The 25,162-nt window shown below is 35.9% G+C and overlaps 1 protein-coding gene across 8 annotated transcripts in view; it reads left to right on the top strand.

Moving 5' to 3' along the window:
- The window catches only part of LCORL (ligand dependent nuclear receptor corepressor like), an 84,046-nt gene extending 59,089 nt beyond the window's left edge, over window positions 1-24,957 (top strand). For 4 of the 8 annotated variants that reach the window (XM_027686391.1, XM_027686395.1, XM_027686394.1 and 1 more), the window contains exons 7-8: window positions 3,340-8,213; window positions 22,345-23,864. In XM_027686391.1, coding sequence (XP_027542192.1) covers window positions 3,340-8,213; window positions 22,345-22,406 — 4,936 coding nt within the window. In that variant the 3' untranslated portion in view covers window positions 22,407-23,864. The other 4 variants (XM_027686393.1, XM_027686392.1, XM_027686399.1 and 1 more) reach the window with 4 other exon arrangements.
- Window positions 24,958-25,162: the final 205 nt, after the last annotated feature.

Raw genomic sequence — 25,162 nt, 5'->3', positions numbered from 1 at the left:
GCTAAAAATTTTACATTATGGATAACATATAGCTTTTTTGAGGTATTTATTTACTTAGTAAAGTCAGAAAACAAACATTTCTGTAAGACAGATTTATAGTTCTATAATAGTTTATGCCGTTCGTATGAGTACTTGAAAGTATGTTTTCTGTTCCAGTTTTGTTCCTGTTCCCAGTCTGTAAAGAACTTGCTAGATTGATCTATCTTATCTCTGGCTTGAGATGACAGAATACAGACCTCTAGGGAAGGACCTCTTTTGGGAGTCCTCTGATAGAGCTCTTTCCTGATAGTTTTTGTGGAGCAGGCAAAGTTTTACTTTTTTTACATGTAAAATAATACGTTGAAAGACTGGTAATGAACCTTGTCATGTCGCCGCCTTTGTGCCAGTTTTGGACTCCAGCCAGTCCCTGCTCCGTGTCACTAACTGCCCCTGTCCTCCAGAAAGGAAATAGTGTCATTCCATGTTAACCCTTGTCTGCAGTGATGCCTTGCGCAAAGGTATGGGGGGAGCAGTGCATATTGGTCCTCTCACCTCAAGCCCTCCGTTTCCTTCCCACTCTCTCCAGCCATCTTTCTATCTGTGATTTGGAGGAGGTGTAAGACAGTACCGTGAAGGAAGCATGCAGTTGTGAAAGTGATAGCTCTTCCTTCTATGAAGTTTTTGTTTAAGCCTTTTATCCTGAGGATAGTCTAAACTACTGTGTGACAACGCAAATTTAAAGCGCTGTAGGAAGGAATTACAGGAGACTGAAGTATAATTCCATAGTTTTATTGAAAAGCTACTGATAATTAGTTTGTTTAAACATATTGACATCTCTTCAGAAAGACACTTCAAGGAAAGTGTATTGCTTTAATGCTTGAACTTGTTTGTGTAGTAAGCTCTGCTCCCAGATGGTGATTGAGTAAGGGCTTGATGTGTTTTCACAAACTTGGAAGATCATGTGGAGTGGGGTACTATTGCAATAGAACAGGTGAAGTTGTCTGTCAGCTTTAGAAACTAACTCACGTTAAGGGAAAGCAGGTCATAGACGTCACACAGGGGTAGATAACCAGGAAAGAATTTGTTTTAGAGAAATGTCCAGTATGTCTGTGATAACCGGGATATTCCTTTATACAACAAGTTGGTCTTCACATAGCAAATGCAAAACAGTTTTGAGGCCTGTGGAAATTTTGGTTACTGACTTTGAGAAGGTTGTAGGGTTCCAGAAGTTTCTTTCACCACTGAACAGATTTAAGTAGCAGTTATGGACACAGGTTCTCTACGATTAAAGCTCTCCAGTGAAACTGTAGACCTACCTTACAAGTCTAGACAGACAGAAAGGTACCTGTTTAAAGATTCAGTCTAAAAAAGACTGTACTGTAGCAGTCTTTTTAGCAAATTAGTACTTAAAAAATTTACTCTTGATATACAAACAAAATATTGAAGATGAAGACCTGATGCCATGTTAATTTTTCTAGTTGGCCTTTCAAAATGTTGTTTAATTAAAGTCATGGTGGTGGGGAGGGCAATCCTTTTTATCCTTTATTAAATTACTAGAATAAGCTTTGTTTTCACAAGTGTTGATACATTTCAGCACCTTGTGACTCCTGAATTAGTTAGAGTAAGTCAGACTCTTGTCAGAGTAGTGGTATTTCAAAACCAGTTAAATCCTGACAATGACATTCCCTTGAATAATGCTGTTTCTACTTTAGATTGCAGGTGCAAAGAGGATTTTAAGACTTAATGATTTCAGTTTAAACATAATCGCAGTTTCAACTAATACCAGCACAATTATCTTGCACTTTTATGAGTTAGTATCACCTAGATGCTTGATTTTGAATATATACCATTTCATACAGAATATTACAGGAGAAGGAAAAAACACAAAGAATTATTATGTAGAGTTGGCTGGTTTTAAGCTTTAAACTTTAAAATCTGTGTAGGACAATAAAAATACAAATTTGTATGTAATAATTTCTATTAAGATACTTGAAGCTAAAAGTTATTATTGATGTAATAATTCTGGTTATGTGTTAATTAATGAATAGGTAACTTTATATAAATACAGCACATTAAATTTTAAATACGTTTGTTCATTGATCAATATAGTTGTAAACCAAATCAAAATGAAATTTTTTCAAAGTATAGGCTTAAATGCAAAAACATTACAGGGGATAATAGGGAAAAAAGTTAGTGTCATGTTCAGAGTTTGGTGATATGTTTAAATAATATATACTTTTCTAAAACAGAATTCTTCTAACATTTTCTGCTCATGCAATTGATTTCAGTAAAACATTTGAACTAGGTGTTAACTATCTGTTGATAGTTGCTATCCAGCATAAGGATTTTGTATTTAATTGAAGAAATACCTGTATTAATTTCTACCATGGAAAATTTTCAGCTTTTCAATATAAATGATTGATTAGGTAAGTAGTGACATTAGTTTTAATAATTTATAAGAAATTGATTAAATAGTTAAGATAGTATTTTATAAGTTATTTTATTTTTAGTTAATATCTTTGAGAACAACTGCTCAAAAGTCCTGTCTAGATATAGGCCTACCCTGTATTTGAGATTTAAAGGATATTAACCTTTATCACAGAAGTTACTTATTCCAGTGGTAATTATCTCTGTTTTTGTTTAACGAAGGAATCTCTGTGTGTGTGTGTGTGTGTGCACACGCGTGTGTGTGTGTGTGTGTAATATATTACAATGAAGAGCCTGTGATGCACCACTGCAATTTATTTGAAAACTGGAAGTCAAACTTTTACCTTCAAAGAACAATAACAGTAGCAAGTGGCTGTTTTTTCCCATTTTCTGTTAGCTCATTAGGTATTCTTTAAAAATAAATATAGAAATAAAAATGTCCTTAGAAATATCTTCAAGTGTATCCTGAAAAGCACTCAATACACTTGGATATTTAAATATCTGAAAGTGGGATTTGGGAGAGATGGATCCATTCTTTCTTCTGCAACAACCTTGACCTTAGTCATTTACCTTCTCTGTGCCTCAGTTAGTGAAATGGGAGCAATACGAAGCTCACCAGGTTCTTGATAAGGTTTTCCTTCATTAATGGCTAAAATAGTTTAAAATATCAGAAAGTTAACATTATCATAATTATATATGTAGTTCTTTTTGCCCCTAATTTCTTCCCACTTATTTTTCTTAATGGTAGTGCTGTCACTGATAAGGTGCACATCATTGCTAGTGACACTTGCAAGTGTGATTGAATAGTGCAAGTAGAGCAGAACTGTTTTGTAAACTTCAGGGTTTTAGGTTTAAGTTTAACCATTATAAAAACCATTAGATGTGGTGTTTTACTGTAATTTATATTTTGTTTTGATTTGTTTTCATTTTCAGTTCAAGCTCAACAGCTGATGCAAATTCAGAGGAAACAGCTAATTTGGAGAAAGGAAAATCAACATTAAACAAAGTTTTGGAGTCTTTTTGTTCATATCACTGGCAACAGACTCTGGCTATGTTAAAATTCTTAATACAAGATGAAAATGTTCCTATAGTTTGCAGTTGCAAGCAAACACATTTGGTCCACTCTGAAACTCCCAGTTCCCTCACTGAAGAGGATGTTCACGTTTCATTTTGCAGTTGTGATGGACATGTGCTGACGAAAAGGTGCTGTTTACAAAATCAAAGGCCAAACACTTGTTTACCACCTCTGTCTGTTTGTATTAAAGATTTCCATTCTTTGTCATGCCAAGCTGTAACGATTGGATGTATTAAGACAATGGTGAACAAAGCATGTAGTTCTCCTAAGTATTGTGCTGACCAATTGCAAAATTATAACAGGCATTCTGTGAAAGCAGCAGCATGTACATACTCAGCTAAGGACTGTGATCTCTTAAGCAGCATTAAAAATGCAAATAGATCTCGGAGCCCATCACCGCCTCCACTGTCACCTGTACACAGCGAAGAATTTGAATCATCGGAAGGATCGGTCATGGATTTTCCAACTTTAGACAACAACAAGCTTGAAATATGCATCAACCAGCCTCCATCCCTCCTGCCAGCTGAAGGAAGCAAAGAAGATTTTGAATATGGAGGCAAAGGGAAAGAGACTGAATGTTCAGATGGAACATGGATATCAACAGACCCCCAAAGCAGTGATGATTACATTAGTTCTGAGAAGTCTGAGCAGGGTGAACATTCTGCCATTTTTCAAGGTTTAATGGACCGCATTAATGAAAAACTGAAATCAATAGACACTACAGATATAGCAACAAATCTTGTAAAACTTCCTAGCAGTGACAGGGCACCAGAAAATGATGTCAAATTGGGAGACTTTGTAACATCTCTTTTGCATAATGCTAAGGCAAGTGATTACAGCTTTATGGAATTACTTCGCCAACACGATAAACAAATGGAAAATAAAATCATCCAGACAAGATTTCGCAAGCGTCAGGAAACTTTATTTGCAACATATAATTCTCCTGATTCACCAGTCATTCGACGACAGTCTTTGCAAATCAAGAGAGAGCTTGCAAGCCTTGATGAAACTCTTGTAAGAAAAAAGTCAATTTCTGAAAGAAATGCAAAGAAATCTACAAAAAAAATCGATAAAATACATCCAAATAAAAGACATAGTTTTACTGTGATAGAAGATGAGGCTTTGCAACATCTTGAAAGTAACCCATGTGTGAATTGCCAAACCAAACCAATGTGCTTTCCAGGACACCAAACAGAGTCTTTCAAACTACCTCTTACTAATTTTCAAACCAGCTCTGGCTTTTTAGTTCTTTCAGAAAACAGTGCTACTGCAGCCAGCCAGGCAAAACTCCCAAATACACAAGGAGATGGTGCACCCTTACAAGAGACTGGTCAGATTCCTCTAAAGGATGAGAGTAATGAAATCTTGGGCAGGACTAAACGTAACATTGTGCCTCCTGGATGGTACTCTGTGTATGTAACAAACAATATCATGTTTAGAAAGTCATCCAGTGCAAAAAAGTCCTTAGAAAGTTTGGAAAACATCAAAATAAATAAAGATGCTGAAAGATGCAGTGACATAAATATAAGCAAAATTGTGAGAGACACAAATCTGCAAGTTGTTGTGGAGCGTTTAGAAGATACATTAAACTTAGCCAGAAAGAGTAACAACTCATTATTGGATAGTTACAAAATAAGCCAAAAATTAAAAGATAATGCTTACGAACAGGTTATGAACCCAGATGCTAGAAGGGGCTTACCCTTCACTCTGAGTGAAATGGGATGCACGGGACAAAGCTTCCTTTCACATTCACATGTGCCAAGCAGCAGTAAAATCAGAGCAATTTGTGTCACAACAAACAAACAAGAAATGCTTATAGATCAAGAAATTAATGATGGCCTTTTGAAATCTCTGACCTTTAATTCATCCAGCTCAAATTCCAATAATGGGGACTTGGATGCAACACCTGAAGCTGGGGAGATCTCATCTCCCTTAAACTACTCTAGTCCTGTTAAGCTTATGTTTGTCTCAGAGGTCAATAGTCATGAAGGAGTCAAATACACTTTGACATCTGCAGCTGCATCTCCTAAAGGAAGCACAGATCTCTGTTTGTTTCAAGGGCACACGAACACTTTGTTAGACAAACAGGCCACAGGAGACCTTTCTCATGCAGTCTGTGTCAAGGACTGTGATTGCAGTGAAAATGATACCAAGGAGGAGTCAAGTTGTGTTTATGCAGAAGCAATTACAAGCTCTTGTCCAGTTGGTCAGACTAACGTAAATGACTTGAAAAAAAATGATGAAGTTGTGGAGAAATCAAGCAGTAGCAGTGAATTGGTTTTAAAAAGAAAACCCGGTAGACCAAAGAAAATAGGTCCTCAAGTAGTTAAGCAGGTTAAGAGACCTATTGGACGGCCTCCAAAACCAAAAATGGATATGAATGAAAGCACAAAAGTTAGACCTGAACATAGCAGTGGTGGTAAAAGCATCAAATCTGATGCAGCAGTATTGGAAGAAGCTAACAGCAACAAAAATATTACTGTGACAGTTGTTTTTGGAAGGTCAAGAAGAACTAAGAGACATGTTTCTGAAGGTAATCTCAATGTGATTAGCATGCTGCCCACACAACATATTGATTCTAATTTTGCCAATGACCCCAACAGAGGTAGGCACAATACAGAAACTGGAAATGCTTTGACTGAAATAGTAAAAGCCTTTCAGAATCCTGCTACTGAAAAGGAGGATGTCTCTGGTTATGACTATGTCAGACCTATCAAGAGTAACCCAGCATCGCCACATCCTTGCAGCAATGTCATTCGGCAGATTAAGAAACCATTAACCACCGTTCGAAAACCTGGTAGGCCAGCAAAAGTAAAAATTTCTGGCATATCAGTGACTGTTAGTAGACTTTCACCTCAGGAAAGAAAAGTCAGCATTAGCAACGGTTTGCCTCCTTTACAACAGCAGAATGTGTTAGAAAAAAACATACCACAGGAGAGAAAAAATCAACTGTGCAATAATATGGGTCAAGTAAAGAACATGCAGAAAGATTCTAGAGAGGATGGATCACCCAATGTTACTGCAGCAATGTCAAGAAAACATGAAATTCCATCAAGACATTCTGCTAGAGACAGAAAACCCTCACTGCATTTTTTACATTCATTAGCATCTTCTAGTGCATTTACTTGTAGAAGTGCCTTACTACATAAGTCTTATAAACTCCATTTGAAAAAAGCTAAAGAGCGAAAGGAAAAACATGCGCAATCAAATCAGAGCACAGCATCCAAAGATACCTCACAGCTGAGAAATTCGGGAAATGCTAAAAAGGATCTTAAGGATGGTGAATTCAGATGCATTAATGAAGTATCATCAGATCCCATATTTTCATCAAATCCCTCTCTCAGGTGGTGGCCTACTTCCACTTCAAGTGACACTTTGTTGGAAGAACTAAATAATAGATTTGAACAGATAACTAATACCTGGTTGCGCGTGGGGGGAAGTGAGTCTGATAAATGTCTATGTGAAAAAAGGGATCCCATTGAACAAGACTGTAATACTGAAATGTCAAACCCTTTAGACTCCTGCCTTGTAGAACTTGAAACATCACCTGTAAAAATGCTTTTCCAGAAAAAGTGTAATATGAATGAACTCTGCACCTGGTTTATGCAAACTACAGAAACACAGTCTCTCTCTCTAGTGAGAAAGGCAAATGCTCGCAATCCCTTAGAAGTAGTCAGTACTAGAGAGACAAAGACAGAAACTAAACAATCTGATCTTAGTACTTGCCCTTTCAGAAAGCACTTTAAAAAGTTTGCACTATCCTCCCCTTCAAAACCAGCAGGGAAGTTGCAAATATTGCATAACATAGTGAGGTCTCCAGTCTTAAGCATGAAAAGTAATTTCACATTAGCCAGATTAAAAAGAAATGAATTTAAAAAGTTGCAGCGTGATATGTGGGGACAAACGAAAAAGCTCTATAATGCAGCTCCTGGAGGCTGGAAATCAAAAAAGAAAAATTTGCAGTTATTTTGCCAAAGCCAATTGTTTAAAAGTACAAGTGGGGAAACCAATGATGAAACACCCAAGCTCCAGGAAAAAAATATGCTAGAAATCCAGCCCACTCAGACTTTGTTAGAGCCTCAGAAAAGCCTCTTGCCAACTGAAAATGAAGCCAGAGATACATTTGTTCAGCAGATGATGGGATCTTCTGACTTTAACCCACATCCTGGTATAGCAAATATACTGAAGTCACATCCAGAGACGAATGGAACAATTTGTTGCCAGCAAAATGTTAGAAAAGAACAAAGCCAAGATAAACTGTTTCAAAATACTTGGAAAGCCAAAACCTTTAAAGACTGTAGGATATTTCTGAGAAAAATCAACCATATTGAGCAGCACAATTCATTTAAGCTAAATAATGTCATTTATTCTCCCGAAGCTGTTGACAGTAAAAGCACTCAGGCCTATATGGAAGAAAAAAGGCATCCTCTTTTAAGGTCCCATTCTACTAAGCAAAATGCATTAAAGAAACAAGAAAATGAAATGGAAACATCTAAAGGATCTAATTCTTCTAAAGTGACTGAAAGGCTGGATGACCAGTTTCACAGCAGAAAGTTAACTAGTAGTGTAAACCAGGACGATAATCCTGCTGGTAGTTCTGAAGTTCTTATCAGAATAAACAAAAGAAAAAGTCCACAATGGGAAACCACTGATACAAATTTAAGAAAAAGGCATAAGAGACAATCATGCAATAGTGGACAAATGGCACCTTATTACCCAAAGTACCAAGTAGGTAAGTTCCTGTTCCCCGCTTCATCTTGAAATTGAAATCTTAAAGAATTGGAGAAGTCAAACAACTAAGCACTTTGAATTTTTTTTTTATTGCATGTCATTCATTTTAATTTCAGATAAGCCATGAAATTAAACATTATATAACATCAGAATCATGCAGAAAGTGCAATTTTAAAATGTGCATAGTATTTTATACCACTCTTTCAGTTCCAATAAGCTAACTAATATAGTTCAGACAGACAAGAAATCAAACTCTGACATTCTGAAGTCAGTCAAAACTGGCTATTGGTTTCAAAAGGAACAGAATTTCATTCCATTGTGTCATTTCTCATATTGTGAGGAAGGGTAAATTCTAAAATGAAGCATAAATTCAGTGTTATTAACATATAGCTGTTTTTTAAAAAATTGTCATTGAATGATTTCAATTGCAAATCTGTAATGGTTTTATAATTATACAGTAAAAGATAGTACTTTTTACTTTTGAGAATTATTCGTTCAGAGATCCGTTTTAGCATCTATTCAATGCCAGATGAAATCTGCTGACTCTAAGGGGTTTGCACATTGAATCCTTACAGAATGATTTCAAATGCAAAATTATTCTTGACAAGTACAATATACAGTTACAATACTGAATACCTTGGCTTGGAATCTTTTTAGGCTAGTGTGAAATTAAATCAATTTTTAAAGCTAGATATTTATAATACGTTGTAATACAACTGTGATCTCAGAAAGGCCATTATGTTACTCAGAAAGAGGGTACTATTATTTCTTCTGTTGGGTGAAGAGATCTTAAACAGAAGTCTCAACTCATTTCAGCAAAATAACTAAGGTGTGGAATATTCACAAAGTAAAACTTTTGCAATGTGATGTAAATGACTGCAGAAGTTTTCATTTGTAGAAACAATATTGTATTAGCTAATCTGATACACTGCCCAAAAAAAAACCCTATTCAAAATATAAATCCCCCTTTGTATTCTATATTGTAGAAAAGGATCTCTGATAATAAATGGAAAAGTTAATTTAAGTTGTAATATAAACAGTATTACGGCTCTTGTATGCATTATTTCTTTTGTACTTCATGTAATAATATAGAATTCTTCATATTTAGCTCATTTGGTATAACCCTGCTTTTCCTAAGTACAGCATTCTTTTATCTTTAGACTACTATTTTGTATTTTAATTCACTGATTCGGGGCCAAGCTCAACATAAATAACTTGTTTTGAAGAAGATCAAGCCTTGACACAAGATTGCTGTAAAAAAAAAAAAGAACTACAAAAAGAAAGGGGTAGCATGTATCTGTTTCCATTTTGCAAATGAAGAAAGAGCTCTCTCATACTTGTAACTCATTGAGAAAATGTTACATTCCAATTCTATTTATCTGTAAACATTTTGTTTCTACAGCAGTGTAAGACCTATTACTGTGATTGGTCTCATGTTAGTTTTAATTGGGACTCAATTTTATTTACCTGATAACTTTCCTCCTTTAGTTTTGGATCTTTAGGAAATCTGATAACTATTTTGATATTTTACATTATTTCATGTACAGTTTTTGTTATTTTCCCTTTTGCTCATAGTTTCTCATATCTATCATTGTCTTTAGAAAAGGTATGACAGAAAGTTCATTGATAAAGGAAATGTTAAAATACAAAGAGTGATGATTTTCTCCACGCTTGTAACCCCAAATCTTTTTTACGGGTACTGCTGCATTACCAGGGGATTGTCTGATACAGAAATGATGTCTTGTTTTGGCATGTTGATTCGACATTGTGTATTCTCCACACCAGCCAAGGAAATGATACAACCATTTTTAGTTGGAGTACAGCTACTGCCCAAAAAGAAGGAACATGATTTCTAGCTGTGCATGCATGTGACTTTAAACATAATTCCTGCATCTGGAAGTTTAATGCATATGAAAACATCATTATTTGTTCATATGTTCTTTGGATTGTATTTTTGTTGATGTGGTACCATAAACTATATCACTGTTCTGTTGTCATGCTTGAAATGTTGTTATATACACATTTATGGTCAATATTTGAAGTTTTTCTTCAAGTTTTACTGATTTTGGGGTCTTACCAAATGTTCTTGAAAAAGAGAGGGTTTGTGATGCTGTTTTACTATGAAGCATTGTAGCGGGTAGGCAGAATGTTGTTACCAAATTTTTATGTATACTCAGTTTTCATTGTCATGTACAAGTGGGAATAAAGCAATTGAGTTCTTACAGGTCAGGGCAGTATCAAGCAACCATGTACTCATTGTAGCAACAAAAGAGAGTTAATCACTTTTTCACATTGCCTGTTGTGTTCAAGATAAGGTGGCTGGTAGATACACATGATATTTGTTACTACTTGACTTCTGAACTGTTGCTTCAACAATGCATTTGATATGTTGAGGAGCAGTTCCCTTTTACTGTAAATCTATGTTCTGGCCATTTTAATCTCTTCAGCAACACTGAAACACTATTATTTTTTGTGGTGGCAAAGAAAATTACATAAGCATGTTTTTAGGAAAGCATTTACGTCTTCTTTTCATGAGAGCAGTTCACTCTTTTTCCTTGTAACACTAAAGGTCACATTCATGTGCTTTGGACTGGGCCAAAAGGCTTCAAGAAAGCCAAACTAAAATAAAAGAAACTGTTATCCAACAATAAAACTGGGACACTAAAATACTTCATTTTATGATCTTACAATGTAATGAATAGTTTAAAAATCTGCTTCAGGGGATGTGGACTTAAAACAGATGCACAGGAGGCTGTGGACCTGTGGTAGCAGGCAGTGCTGTGCTGACATCACCTACCTGTTCTCTTGCCCTTCATATCAGGGTGGGAGTTTTGCATAGAAAAGCTTCTAAAAATAATTCCATTCACTTGAAGTTAGGCTATTTTCTTCATCTAAAATTTTCTCCCTTATATTTTGGCTTTTCTTCAAGTAGTCTGGAGTTTTAGAACAGAAACCTGTCAGATCTGTTGGCAGAGAATATGAATTTTCAATTTTAATTTTTCATCACGTGTGAATGTGGTTTTTAAATGCTATCTTAATGAAATCAAGTTAGTGCAGTACTTGAAATGAGAATTTGCTAATTTTTATAGTTGACTGCAAGAGTTAAGAATCTTAACTATGAAACTTTGTGAGTCTAATTGGTCTCTTCGTTGTGCACATAAAATAGCAATTATATTAATATTACAGACAAACTTTTTCTTAAGCTTGGCTTCCATTACCATAAATTTTCTTAAAATTGGGAGGGAAAATTTTGTGAACTCTTTTTTACACATCTGTATTAGTATAGCTTTAATATTCCAGTATTGTTGATTATTTGTCATAGGGTAGTGCAATCCAGTAGTGATAAGGCTACAAATGGGAATTGCTTCTCTACTACTGTGGAAGACAGCCTCACACCAATGATCTTGTGACAAAATTGATTGTCTTTAGCAGGGCTGTTCAGCTTTCTCTTTCATGAAGGAGCATGTTCTACACTCCTAATTAAGAACAATTTAAAATAATAGGTAAAGTGCAAAAGAGACGTATTGTAACAGTCTTTAAATCTGCTGATTTTGAGAAAGCTCTTTTCACAAAGGCTCTTCATTGGAGGGTTACTTGGCTCTAAAATAAGTTTCACCTGTGATGCAGAGTAAGCAAATAGAAATTTTCAGAACTGTAGTTGCCAGGCAAGAGGTTACTTTTTCACAGGCAGACATTAAATGAAGTAAGAACATTCATAGAAATGTGGGAAGAGTATGAAATGAATAACTGTTCTCATAAGTGGGCCATTTTTAATGCAGATGTATAAAAGCAGAGAGGTAGACTTGATAAATAGTTGACTATACATGTACAATAAATCCTGACTCATTTAATGAACTTAATGGTCTATTGCCTTATTCCCCATAATGCAACAACAGCAGCTTCAGTATCACAGCTTAATGCTCCATTTTGTTTCACACTCTGGAATTCTACTTGCCAAATGCAATTACATACAGTTTTTTTCTTCCCTTTTTCTCACATCATGTGATCTAGAGTAGAGTGTAAAAGTTTTAGGTGCTATTTACTTTTAAACTGTAGTTATTTACATATTGCCTTAGGCTATGCTCTTTCTTATGTTCTTTTGAGGGTCCTGAGCTAAGGATTTTTACTTTTGCTTCTTTGAATGATAGTCTTCTTTCAAAGAACTCAACTCTGAAATCTTTAATTTCCTTTGCCTGCTAGGAACTGTCTGTAGTTTAGTACCATGATCGGTAAGCCTTTGTGTAGCATTTATATACCTAGTTTTATACCCAAGTTGGGGCTTTTTTGTCATTTTATGTATTGTTTATGTATTGTTTTGTTATCATCTTTTAATTTTTTCTCTTCAAAAACTGAGGAGCTCATACTCACACTTTCCTATTTGTCCTCAGTCCTGAGGAAATGAGCAAAATTTTCAGCTTTCTTTAGGGAACTGGTAATACTATATAAATAAAGACTAGCTTCCATCTTTCTGCTTAAGTCTTTCTCTAGAAGAGAAAATAGCAGTTTTTCAAGGCCTACTCAGCACTTTTGAAAATCTGACAATACATATCCTTTTTAAAATCCTCTCTTCTCTTAAGAGTTTACAGCCTTAAAGCGGAGCTTTGGTTGCTGTTAGATAGAAAAGGATAGAGGTCAATCAACACAGCCTGTGAAGATGTAACTTGTAAATTAAGTATTAATGTAGTCTGACTGTCACAGAGCAGGTTAATTATGCTGACACACTTCCTCATTTTGGTGTTGAGCTCTGGGAGAATAGTCCTATTCAAGAAAGGTGCTTTAATTCATAGAGGCCTGTGTACTGTGCCTTAGTTTGCACTCCTCTGTTGTTTATATACTAAAGCTAATGCTGCTTTTTTTCTTTCATCACATATTTGTCAGTGTCTTACGCTAGAATCTTCAGTTAGTTACATTCAAAAAGTGCAGATTCTGATTCCAGAATCGAGGGGGGAAATTTAAGTGACTGAGCTGTTGTTTGCATGTATTCTTGGGTAGATTTTCCGTCCCTAATTCCTCCTTGAAAGGATAGTTTTAGTCTGACCTTTGATGATTTGAAATCTTCTACAGATTTTCGAGCCAAATATAGTACTGTGTATTTATTCACTGTTTATGCTTACACTAGCAGGGTCCTTTAAGTTTGCTATGATTACACAGTTGTGCCTTAAAGGTATTGTTTAAATAAGCTTTTAGACTAATATAAATGGGTTTTGTTATTTTAAAGTATTCTAGGAAAAAGCCTAAACATTTGTTTGTAGGGCATTACAGAGTGGTGCTGATTCTTACTAAGCTACCTGAAATTCTGTTTCAAATGTAGGTTAACATTTGGTGGCTCTTAGAAATCATATTTCATGTTTTATGTTCCTTTTTCCTTGTGTTCATTTGGTAACTGTATATTAATTTAATAGAAATAAGGTTTTGTCATGTTTTAAGGGCACCATTTTCTTATCATAAGCCTTTTTTTCTCTGGTGTTTCCTGTGGTCAACATAAAAATGAAAGGCTCTCTAAAATGGCCTTGAGCCTTGGGTGTTCCCAAGCATAACTGAGTGTTTCTGAAAGCTGTTGACAGCCTTCAGGTTCTAATCAAGACAGATATTTTTGCAGTAATCAACAACTAATTAGATGGATGTATCTGAATGGAAATTGCTTTATATGGGAAGCTCAAGATTTTAAGAGCAGCATTTTGCATTCACGTGCACACAGCACAACATCACAGCTTGGTGCTTCATGTTTTCAATGAAATATAAAATATGATAGTGTTCTTGGTGTGTAATGCAGTAAAGCAAGTTTATGGAGTCCTCATTAACAATGTTTACTTCGTACTTATTTAAAAGATTTTATTAGATATTTTAAAATAAATAAGAAGAAAATTTTTGGAAATCAAAATTATGGTTTTTACCAAATACAACTTTATGGAAATGTGTGATTTATAGACCTGTACCTGAATATATTTGTAAGGGATATGTGCTACCGTGAACTGTGAACCTTTCTAAGGTACAACCTTAAGAGAAAATCACTTCTTTGAAATCCTGCAAATAGAACTGAGATTGAGATCCCAATTGAGAAGTTATTTGGAATTTTTTAATTACTTCGTTGTTCACAGGAGTTTTTTAATAGTGCTTTATAAAAAGCTAGATAAGAAAATATTAATTATTTCACTGCTAGTAAAAGAAAAGATTGAAGTTACTGTAACTGAGCAATAATTAAAATGTGCTCCACACATTTTATTCCTAACCAGGTTATGACTTGATGTTTTTGATTAGTTGCACTATACCTCGATAAAATAATGCCGTTTTTGAGACACATCTCTCTCCATCTTCTTATTTTAATGCATAAGGTATCACCTTGAATTGCTGCAGTTTTCATATCTCCTCTGTCTGTTATTTCTTTTTTCCCCTTGTTGGATTGCCAGTTTTCAGCTGAATTACTTGTTTTCTCATCTAAATGCTCACTTTATATTTCATTCTCAATGTGTGATTTTTCATGAACTTTATTAATTACTCACTTTAATAAGTCAGATGATCTATGTTGTCCCTGCAGTTTCCTACCTTTTTTCCTTTCTCACAGAAGCATAGGAGGTGTGCACACTTTTTGATGAGCCCAAACAGGATGTCAAGCCACTTCATATCGGCTTAACTCCTGTAATGAAAATCACACCATTGCCATTGGCTGTCTCTTCCACTGTTAACTATCCCACTGCTTTTTGTATATCATGATACTTGTATTTTTACAGCAGTATAGCATTAACTTGTGCTTCATCTGTGATCCCCAGTAGCTGCCCACCCTTTGTTACAGAAGTGCCCAACTTGCCCTGGTGCAGCACTGCAGTCCTGCAGAGCTGCCCTTTATTCCACACCATTGCTTTTATTCTTTTAGTTTATTCAGAGCCATGTCTGAACCACTGTTCAGACCATTCAAACCATTACACTCTGGTTGTTGCACATTTATCTGCATCCTCTCTTCATACATTGTTCTCCCTTAGTACCAAATTGTAACTAATTCTCAAATCACTCATCAGCTTTCCTTTTATTCCAAGTATAAGTTTGTGAGTGCCAGAGGACGCTCTGCAGAAAGTGAGTGCAGCCTAGTTTTATTCCTGTTTTGGTTTTTACTGCATATTTCCCATTGTGTACTATTGGTGGTCCATACTATCTCTTACACCTGATAAGAAATTTATAATACCGTGAGCATGTCAATGAGCCTTTGTCAGATTTCTTCAAACCCAGATGTGGAAAATCCTTTGTAAGTAGCCATACCTACTTTGCAATCCTCTTTTTCTTACTGAAGAGCAGGTAACTCAGTTTTTTTCCTACAATGTTTTTTCCAAGATCAGGATGTTTAAACAGATTTTGTCTTCCCAGCTCCATGCTTTTGGGCCGGCAGCTCTGGATGCTTTATAACTCTAGACAAGTTACTGTTTCTTCTCCCATATGGCAACTTACGCATTCTGTTCTTGTGAAACAGGTCAAGCAATTTTTGTTTCTTTGCATTTTTTTCATAACTCAAAAATGGTTTTCATGACCATTTTCTGATGCTGATTCCTCTCATGTTCTAGGCATCATTAAAGACTGCTTAGATTATTCTTCAACTTATTTAAAGTACAAATAAGGATTTCTCTTGCTGTGTCAAGAGGATGTAAACCTTTAGTGAGAAACTTCCTGATTTATGGAGATCTAGGTGAGGCACTTTTTGCTGTATTCTTTTGTTTAGTTTTGTCAGTCCGACAGATTATACTGTTTGATTTTTTTCTTTCAGCAGCAGAAATTCACCTGACTTATGTCTGCATTCAGATTTATTGGTTCCTTACCACAAATTAAACTTAGACAGGCATTCCACAAACTTTTCTTTCAGTGGCTGTGCCAGCTCACCAACTCTCCGTCCTCCACTTACTGCCACATTCTCCTTTTTTTCTCCACTTCTAGGCATCCATAAAAGGAATCAGTGCTTCTGTCTTTTATTGTGGTTTGTCTGTAAGGGGGCAGGTATCTTAACTTGGCTGTAGCTCTTTCTTCAGTGATCAGCTTTAGATCTGCGTGATGCTTACTGGTAGAAATGGCCTCAACATTAACTTATCCTTTCAAAAGCATAAGTCTATGCATTTCTACTTGGTTTGGAATGTTTTATGTCGGTTGTCAAGCCATCAGTGAGTAATGTGACTATATTCATGTTTTTCATGTATTTCATGTTTTTCCAAGCAGGTCTTATGTAGGTGTTCTTATTCTTTGTTTTCACTTTGTAGCTCAGGGAATAATATTTCTAAATTGAGGTCCTGCTAGGAATTAGAATAATGAGACTTACATTTCATATTAAAATACATGCATACATGAAAATTCAGATGCTTAGAGAAGTCAGTCTTTTCAGATGGATCTTGTCACAGGTTCCTATTACCTAAGGTGTGGATTTCACAAATATGCAGAGGTTATACTTGATGTTTTACTGACACAGGTTTGCCCTCAAAGTTCTCTTGTTTACAAATGTTGAACTCTTTGTTCAAACAATGGATTATTTCTCTGTACATGAAATGGAAGCAGAGCTGAAAAATTCTTGTCTAGAAGCTGTAAGAATGCCTTAAGATGCTTTTCTTAATTAAAAAAAATTCTTGTTCTCACTTAGGTTGTGCTCTCTTATCTATGTGTGAAGTTTTCCATTTGGAATAGAGGGTAAATTTTAAGGGGAAAAGAAGGGACTTAAAATTAGGTTTCAGTATTTTTATTGGGGAACTTAGCATAAATTTCAAACAGTTCAGTAACAATAATTTAGTTTTAAAATTTAAGAAATTGCAAGTAAATAGTTAAGAGCTATACTCGAAGTATCAATTCTTAAAATTGTGGGTTTTGTTACCTGTCTTTCTAGTTTAAAGTTCTAGAGATGTGTGTTTGAAGAAACTCCCTTGTGTATCATATTTGTTGCTGACATTTCCTATTTATCAGTTTACTACTCACAGCTGGTTTTAAATTTTATTTAAGTAGTAGAAATCTCAGAAAAGGAAATTACTTATTTGCAAATTGCTGTTTGACCTTCCTTAATTCAGAAGTCTGGTGGGTTATAAACCACCCAGGGACTGTCTCATCATATTTCTGAGATGATCTCTCTCCATAACATAATTGAATTTATAATGTCAAAAAACTATTATGAATTAAACATTTGAGCTTAAATGACAAGATTTCCATAGCTGCATTCATCACAGCACTGAGATGGTGGCATTCTGCTTCCTCTGAGAGCAGCCTGAACCAGCAGCATATGTAGTTCTGAACCTCCAACCTTTGTCTTACTGTGCCTCATTCAAAACCATTTTTAATTATGACTAAGTAGAATAAAGATAGCAAAACCTTTTTTTCTGTTGTGGTATGTTTCTAATGCTAATACAGCAGTACTCATCTGCACTACAGGTGTTTAGGGGATTTTTAATTTGTTTGCATGCTGCTAACTTCTAGTAATGACTGGAAATTAGGTAGTTTCCTTTCATGGAACTGATGGTCAGGGGCAGACTTGTTTCACTAGATGCTAAGAATTCATTATGTCTATCATAAAATAAATGATGATGCTTCCTTTCAACTTTAGACTCTTAGCTGCTTTCTGTTGCCAAGATCTTTTAAGACAGAGTACTATGAATGATTTGAGGGATAGAATTATTATTTTCTTTATCAGATTATATACTATCATCACTAGTAAATTATGCTTCAGAATTTTATGGCTTCTTCATGCCCACTTCAGTGACAGTTTACAGTATTTTACTTCCTTGTTCTTCAAGAAGCCTGTGCCTTCTGTGGACTGCTAAATAATCTATATTAACACAAAACATGGGTGATTCTTGTCAAAAAGATCACTGTTCCATATAACTTTCTCCGGCTGCTTCAAATAATTATAACTTTAAATGGGGGAAGCAGTGTTGACTATATTTAAACTTGTCAGCGTATTCCAATCTGTCCTGTATTTCATGGAGCCATCCGGTCCGAGCTTTGTACTTCCATGGCTATGCAAGTCTGATAAATTTCTTTTGTAAAAAAGTTTTAGTTCCCAATTTTTGCAATTAAATTGGAATTTAAACCTTTTATGTTCTCTATGATCTGTTACATGTAAGGAAGTGAGAACATTTTTTGAAGCTGACTGGTTTTGGGCAGAAAGTCATGTTATTTCTGTAACTGCACTCTGAAACTGTTGCCCTCCATTCCACTTGCCAAAAGTTTACCTGAAAATGCAACCATCTGCTGGTTGGTTTATAATTTTGTCTCTGTGCAAGTTAAACTTAAAGCTTGAACAGTGTGTGGATATCTCAATATATAGATTCAGAAAATAGCAACCACTAAGTAATCCTCTTTCACTGACGTGCCACAAGCACTCTCCAATTCCTACTTGCCTCATTTAGCTCTCTTTCTCATATGTTTTGTATTTCATTCCTATTTTTTTTCTTCCTATCCCTTTTATTTTTCCTCAGACCAAGAAAACACTTCTGAGTTAGTCTGAAGAGCAAAATAAACTTTCCACCATAATTTCAGTCTGGGATTATGGCTGGTTCTGACTTCCATCCCCGTGTTTTTGTCTCCATTTAGTTCACCACCTGTCTTGGTAGTCTGCTGTTTTATTTGTCTTTTTGTTAAACCCAGCTCTTATGTCTAATTTTTAAGACTCCCAGAATCTTGCTTATCTGCCCAGCTTGCTTTGATCGATTTCCAGGGCATTTCTCTCTCTCTCTCAGATTTCCAAATGGGATTCCATCCACTCAGCTGAAATATATTATTTCTTATTACAATGAGAATCCATTTGGTAAATGGAAATGAGACACTAAAATTTTCCTTTGTAGATTGTTTTGTTATTGCATTTTGCCGTTGTGGAAAGAGGAGCTTAAATTTTAGAGACAATCAATCAGACTCTGCGTGCTTGGTTTACTTTCATTTCAATATATGTTGCATTATCAAATCAATCTCTGTTAGAAATCATGCTGAGACTACTCTAGTCATTCTAGGTTTTTACCTGATGTATTCCACTATTTCTGGTTTTGGAAAATGTTTGAGTACTCTACAGAGAAAATTTTTTTTATGCTCCTAAAGTTTTACTATTTCTACTCAGTATTTTGAAACCTGTAAAAGCCTCAAATCAGTGCTGTGTATCATGGATGCTCTTACGCTTTCCAAGCTATCGATTTACGCATCACTGTTGGTGGCGTTTAACAAGTGCAGTTTGCAGAATTTTTGTCAGACAGGAGGGTATAAGAACCAGTTTGACCTTGCTTTCAGCTGGTTCAGCAGGAGATGTTTTTATCTGTAAGTGTTGCAAAAGATTTAGAGAAACAGAACCCTACAGTGATACTTTCATAGCCGTTTTACAGCATACAAAGACACAGCAATAATGGTAATCTCTGATGGGAAATGCTGAGGGGTCACCTAACAGATAAGAGACATTTTTCCCTATTCCTACTTTTTATTTTTCCTACTTTTTCCTTTTTTTTTTTTTGACATGCTGTGACATGTCGTAGACACAGATTAACTCAGCAACTGTACGGATTCGAGCTAGCCAGATTTTTTTAAACTTTTGTTATTTGCATGCAACAGGTGTCAAATTCCTGGTTTTCCTGAACAACGTGGCTCCAAACTGCACAGAAAATACACAGCTCAAAGAAAATTATTTTCATTCTCCTGTGTTGCTCTCCCATCCTGTATTAAAAATCTGTTTCTGTTAGCGTGATGTTTTGGGTAAAACTAAAGAAAGAAATGCAAAATTTCCGAAAGAAATATTTGTATTTGTACAGCTTTAGCAGGAAGTGTAGAAAAGAGCAGAGTTTTCTTTTGCACTTAGGAGCCTGGGAAGGCCACTTGTTGCTTGCTTTAGTAGAAGGTTGAATTCAAAGACCTTTCTATTAAATTCTTTTTGCTTTAATGATAGCAGAAAATTTTTGAAGGGAGAGATGATCCTTTAAGGCCATAGCGGGCCTGGAAACATAACCAGAGACAGGGTTGTCTGCTTAGCCAGGGAGACTGGATAGGACTTCAGAGTCCATTGGCATTACTCTGATCTGGCTGCTGTGATTTGTTAGAGTGACAGGCAATTAACTCTTTCTTTAGCACTGTTGAAACAGAGTAAATTTAGAGGTGATTTGGCTCTGGTGATATGGGAACTTACAGTTGGAACACAATAAAAAAAAACCCCATGGAGTCATCAATGACAGTTTTCTAGACCCACTGGTTTAGTGTGCAGCACCATCCAAAGAGAGCCAAGGGCACAGGAGGGCATCCTTAGCTTGCATTTTTTAGATTGTTCTTCTTTCAGATCAAAAAGTATAGTCACATTTCCATATTCTTTTTTCTCTTTACTTTCTAAGAAGAGACAAGAATGATCAGGATCAATTATTATACATGGTGAAATACGAAATCTTTTAAATAAAGCAGTAAATATGTGACCAGCACTTCAAGAGTAGAGGCAAGGGCTAGTAGAGGATAGTGTAACTAAAGATGGAGAAAAACATGTGAATTTTCAAGAAACCTCACTAGTTTGTCATACAAAGATTTATGAAAAAATTGAGCCTGTTTTCTTCTTTTTTACTGGGCTTTTAGCTCAGTTGGCCTGTCTTCAAATTCCTTAGTGAAAACAAAGCTATTGGATATGCCATGGCTGGAGTTGATGTTCCATGTCACAGGAGCACCTGTAGCTGACTTCCAAAAATCACATGCATGGAAGCTGATTAACTGAGTCAGTCCCAAGTGAATAAAACCAAAAAAGATAATCATTGCTGGAATAGTAAACAGATGGCTTCAGAATTGGAAATTCTAACCTTTTCAGAGACCATTATGTAAGATCAGTAAATGCCTGCTGAATTGGAAGTTAGAGACCTCCATCCTCTTACTGGTACAAGCTTTGGTAAAGAGAACTCCAGGGAGAGGTAGAGTAGGGATACTCTACAGCCTTATTCCAAGCTCTACTGAAATAGGCTTCACGGCTTCTGGTAGCATCAAGCTGTAACCTGCAGTTCTTCCTGAGAGGAAGGTTGCTGTGTGTAACATCTCTTTCTTTTACAAGGAACGCTTCGTGCACTGTGGAGCTTTTGCAAGCAGAGTGGAATAAAATTTAGAGTAGAATCTATTGATGGTTTGGCTGGAGAAATTTAAGTGCTTCTGTTTAACTTTATTCCTTTAATTACATTCTCTGATTTCAAAAAGGTTTTCTTACCTTGTTACATCAACAAGTAGAAAATAAATCACTACAGGTAAAAGAATGAAAAGCAAAATGAAAAACTAGGTTCTTCTCAGTTAACAAATATCTTAATGCAGATCTCTTGACCATATTTTCCACTTCATTTTTATCAAGGTAAAATTTTCTAAAACACTTAAGCTTTTTGTATTGTACTGGGAACTGAAAAAAAATAACATTTTTCTATTCCTGTTTTTATGCATTCTTTTCAAAAGCAAAGTCAAAAGAGTTCTTCTGTGAGAGGTAAATAAATCACTGCATGACAATTATCAGCACATACTTCAGTTTTACTTTTGCAAATTCAGTCCAGCCTTTTACACCTTGTACAGAAACCTGTAAAAAACTCTAAAAGATGGAGAGTAGGACAGTCCTTCACAGAGTTGACTACTTCGAAAGTGCTGTTTGGTACTATTATAGCACTCAGCATTTTCTTGGGAAGGAATGATGGTCCAAATTCCACCATATCCTGGTGTATACCAAGTTGGTTCAATTCCTAGTTTATATACAGAAGTAACATGCCAGATCATATGAGAAGCCCAAACCTTTAGGTTTTTCTGTCTGGCATTTTCCCAGCATTAAACAGGGATTATCTGCCTGCTGCTTTAAAGACAGAAATAAAACCAAAGAACACCACATACCAAAACCACCCCAACCCTCAAAAAACCCCAAACCAAACAACACCATTTCTGCTCCTCTCTCCATTTAGCTACTGATTAGTTGTTAGGAGTTTACATTTTGCTGGAAAGCACAAAATCAGTAGGGATGAGCAAAGCTGCAAACTTGAGAAGTCAGCCTAAACACCATCTCACATATGCACTCAATCCCACGGTCTTAACAAAAGGCTTTGAGCTTCTGAGGGCAAATATTCAAGTCTGAAGAGGTTGCAAGTTCAAGAAAGCAACCTTGCTGGCTGAAGTCATGTCCATCGCTTACGCTTGCATTCCATTTCCTACAGGAAGGAAAAGATCAGAGCAACCAGAGGAAAAGAGTACAAGGCAAAAACGAGAAAAAAGATAGAGGCTGAAGAACAACACAAGGAAAGGCAAGGAATAGGAGCCATACACCACTTACGGAGTGTTGGGAAAGGGTTAGGAAATGAGAAATGCCTCTTTCACTGCCATGTCAGAAAGGCAAGGACACAAGCCTTCTGGAGAGCACACATCAAAATGTAAAAGAATTAAAACCGTGTTTCAGATAATCTGTGAAAAATATCAGTGAATTGTCACTTTAGCTGTTACATAAGCTGTCTTTCCCTCTTGCCAGGACAGAGGAAAAGATTTAGTCAGTCAGTCCATGGTATTTAGCAATGCAAGCCAATATGTTATAGGTTATAGCCCTATACTGACTGTCTGTCCTCAGCCACCCTGCACACTCATGTGAGCACTACACTACAGCAGATTCAATCTTTCAGAATTTGCACTCGAGTCCTGTTTCCTTAAAAGCAGCACATAAAAACCATTAAGAGATATTTTTTCTGTTTAAATATTCCTTTGATAGGAAACTGTGTTTGGATAGTTTTTAGCATGGTGCTTACCTCCTACTCCTAATTACAGTACTTAGGACATTATTTTTTAGTATCTCAGTAATTAGAAATATTTTCAACTTTGTATCATTCTTGAAATCTTTGAAAAGGATGGTGAAAAACAATGAATTGCACCCAGCAGGTAAATCACTGCAGGAGGTAGACAATAAAAAAAAAAGTAGGGATGGAGGGGTTTGAAATTAGGATTGAAATTGTCTTCTTATTGTGCTTTATATGTGAAGAAGGATATTCTTTATGATGAAGATGGTGAAACACTGGAACAGGCTGCCCAGAAACATTCAAGGTCAGGCTGGGAGGGGTCTGAGCATCCTTATCTAGTTGAAGATGTCCCTGCTCATTGCAGGGGGAGGTTGGACTGGATGGCCTTTAAAGGTCTCTTCCAACCCAAACTATTCAGTGATTCAATCCACATGTCTGTCCTAGTCTGTTTAGTGACCCCTACAAAGGGTTGGGTTTCTTTCCCTTCTTGTATTACTTATTTTCCTAGATTTGAAACAAAATACTGTCTATGTGTTAGACCTTTCATGGCTGTACCAAATGAACATTGTCAGCGAAAGAAACAAGCCCCAAACTTTTGCCCAGGTCCTGCTCTATGCCTTTACAGTGCCAGCTGGAGATAATTTAAGCAACAGAATCCTGTTATTGCACTTCTGCAAAGGAACAGTGTGAGCAGAAGACTGACGTGGGAGGGGCTCTGAGATCCCAACACAAACAAGCCCAGTCTACTTTACAACACAGAGCACAGCACAGTCAGGTTCTAATCTCAGTGTTTCTGGAACATAGTGCAGTAAAACAACAAAAAAACCCCACCAGAATGCACAATCTGCCACCACCTCATCTTACCTTTTATCAGCTTGTTTGCAGGGGAAGAGGAAAGTGTACTAAACTTTTTGTCATTTTTTTCCCCCCCTCTCTTACCCCCGCTTCTTTTCTCACAGCACACTACAAGTGAAAGTCTCGGAGCCGCAGAATTCAATAGACATGAACACAGAAAATGAACATTTGAAGTCCATAAAGATGTGCCTTAATCAGCCCACTGAGTGGAATCTGAGTTTTTCAGCAGCATCTCTCGCCAGCTGTAAAGTTTTTAACCAAAATCTCAAAACTGATGAGAACAAATAGATTGCAGCTGTTCTTGCACTATTATTTTGTACATTGTTCCTGATTTTTTTTTCTGCAAAATAATAAGCGTTTATTACATTGATCTTGAAATGATCTTGTGTGATTTGGCTTTATATACTACTAGCATTATTCAGTTTGATGTACTTTTTCTTTTTTTAAATACAAAGTTTCACATCTGACCATCATGAAATTCTTGCAGTACAAATTTATATCAGAATCGGATGTTCCCCTTTAATAGTATTGTGATTTTTCTATGTTCTTTAAAGTTAATTATTTCCCAATTTTATTTTTGTGCACGAAAGTTAATATATTATGTAATTTGTGGCATAGGTCACCATGTAAAGATTTATGGTATTAATTCAAACAAATCTGTAACAGGTGGAGACCGACTACCTCGAAGCAAAGCAGTACAAAGGTAAATTATCTGAGGAGATCTCCTTTACCAATGGATTGAAATGTATGGAAGCACCAGTTTGTTTCTGCTTTCATCTTCACTTACCTTGAGAACTTCTGTGTGACAGTGTTTAATGACCATAATGTCTAAAAGACCAAGCCTGCTGGAGAATCTCATGAGATTGTCATTCAACAAATCTGTATCTGCACTTTTTGAGGTTTCTGCTAAATGGTCTTTCTTCCCCATTTGTTTTTATGAATTCATGCCTGCCACCAATTAAAATGGATGTAAATGCTCTTCCTATTTCATTTTTTCTGTGTACTTTGGAAATGCAATGTAAAATCAAAGTTTTAAACTCTACTCAAAGAAGTAGTAAATGGTTGTAGCTGACTACATTGTAGACATTCCATGCTTAGATGATCTTTAGCAAGGTTCATGTACTTCATTCATCAAAACTTTATTATTAATAGAGCTATAACAAAAGTGTTAGAATAAAACCATATGATATATTTCTCTTTTCTGGAGTCATACATTCAATAGCTAGAGTAGAGGTTTCTTAATTCAACTTCATAAGTTCTCTGTCCTTTGCTTGCCAAGAACTAATCTTCCAGAAGGAAATTTCCTTGGAAGACACTATATTTTATAAAACAAGGATTTTAAGGATTCACCTGAAAGTGAAGATGCAGTTCCTCTTTACAGAGATTTCTTGGTTTG

The sequence above is a fragment of the Neopelma chrysocephalum genome, unplaced genomic scaffold (genome assembly GCF_003984885.1).
Source record: "Neopelma chrysocephalum unplaced genomic scaffold, ASM398488v2 Primary Assembly neopelma1_71, whole genome shotgun sequence".
In the NCBI taxonomy this organism is placed as follows: domain Eukaryota; kingdom Metazoa; phylum Chordata; class Aves; order Passeriformes; family Pipridae; genus Neopelma; species Neopelma chrysocephalum.
Note: the sequence above shows the minus strand (reverse complement) of the source record. Positions and strands in the feature narration are given on the sequence as shown.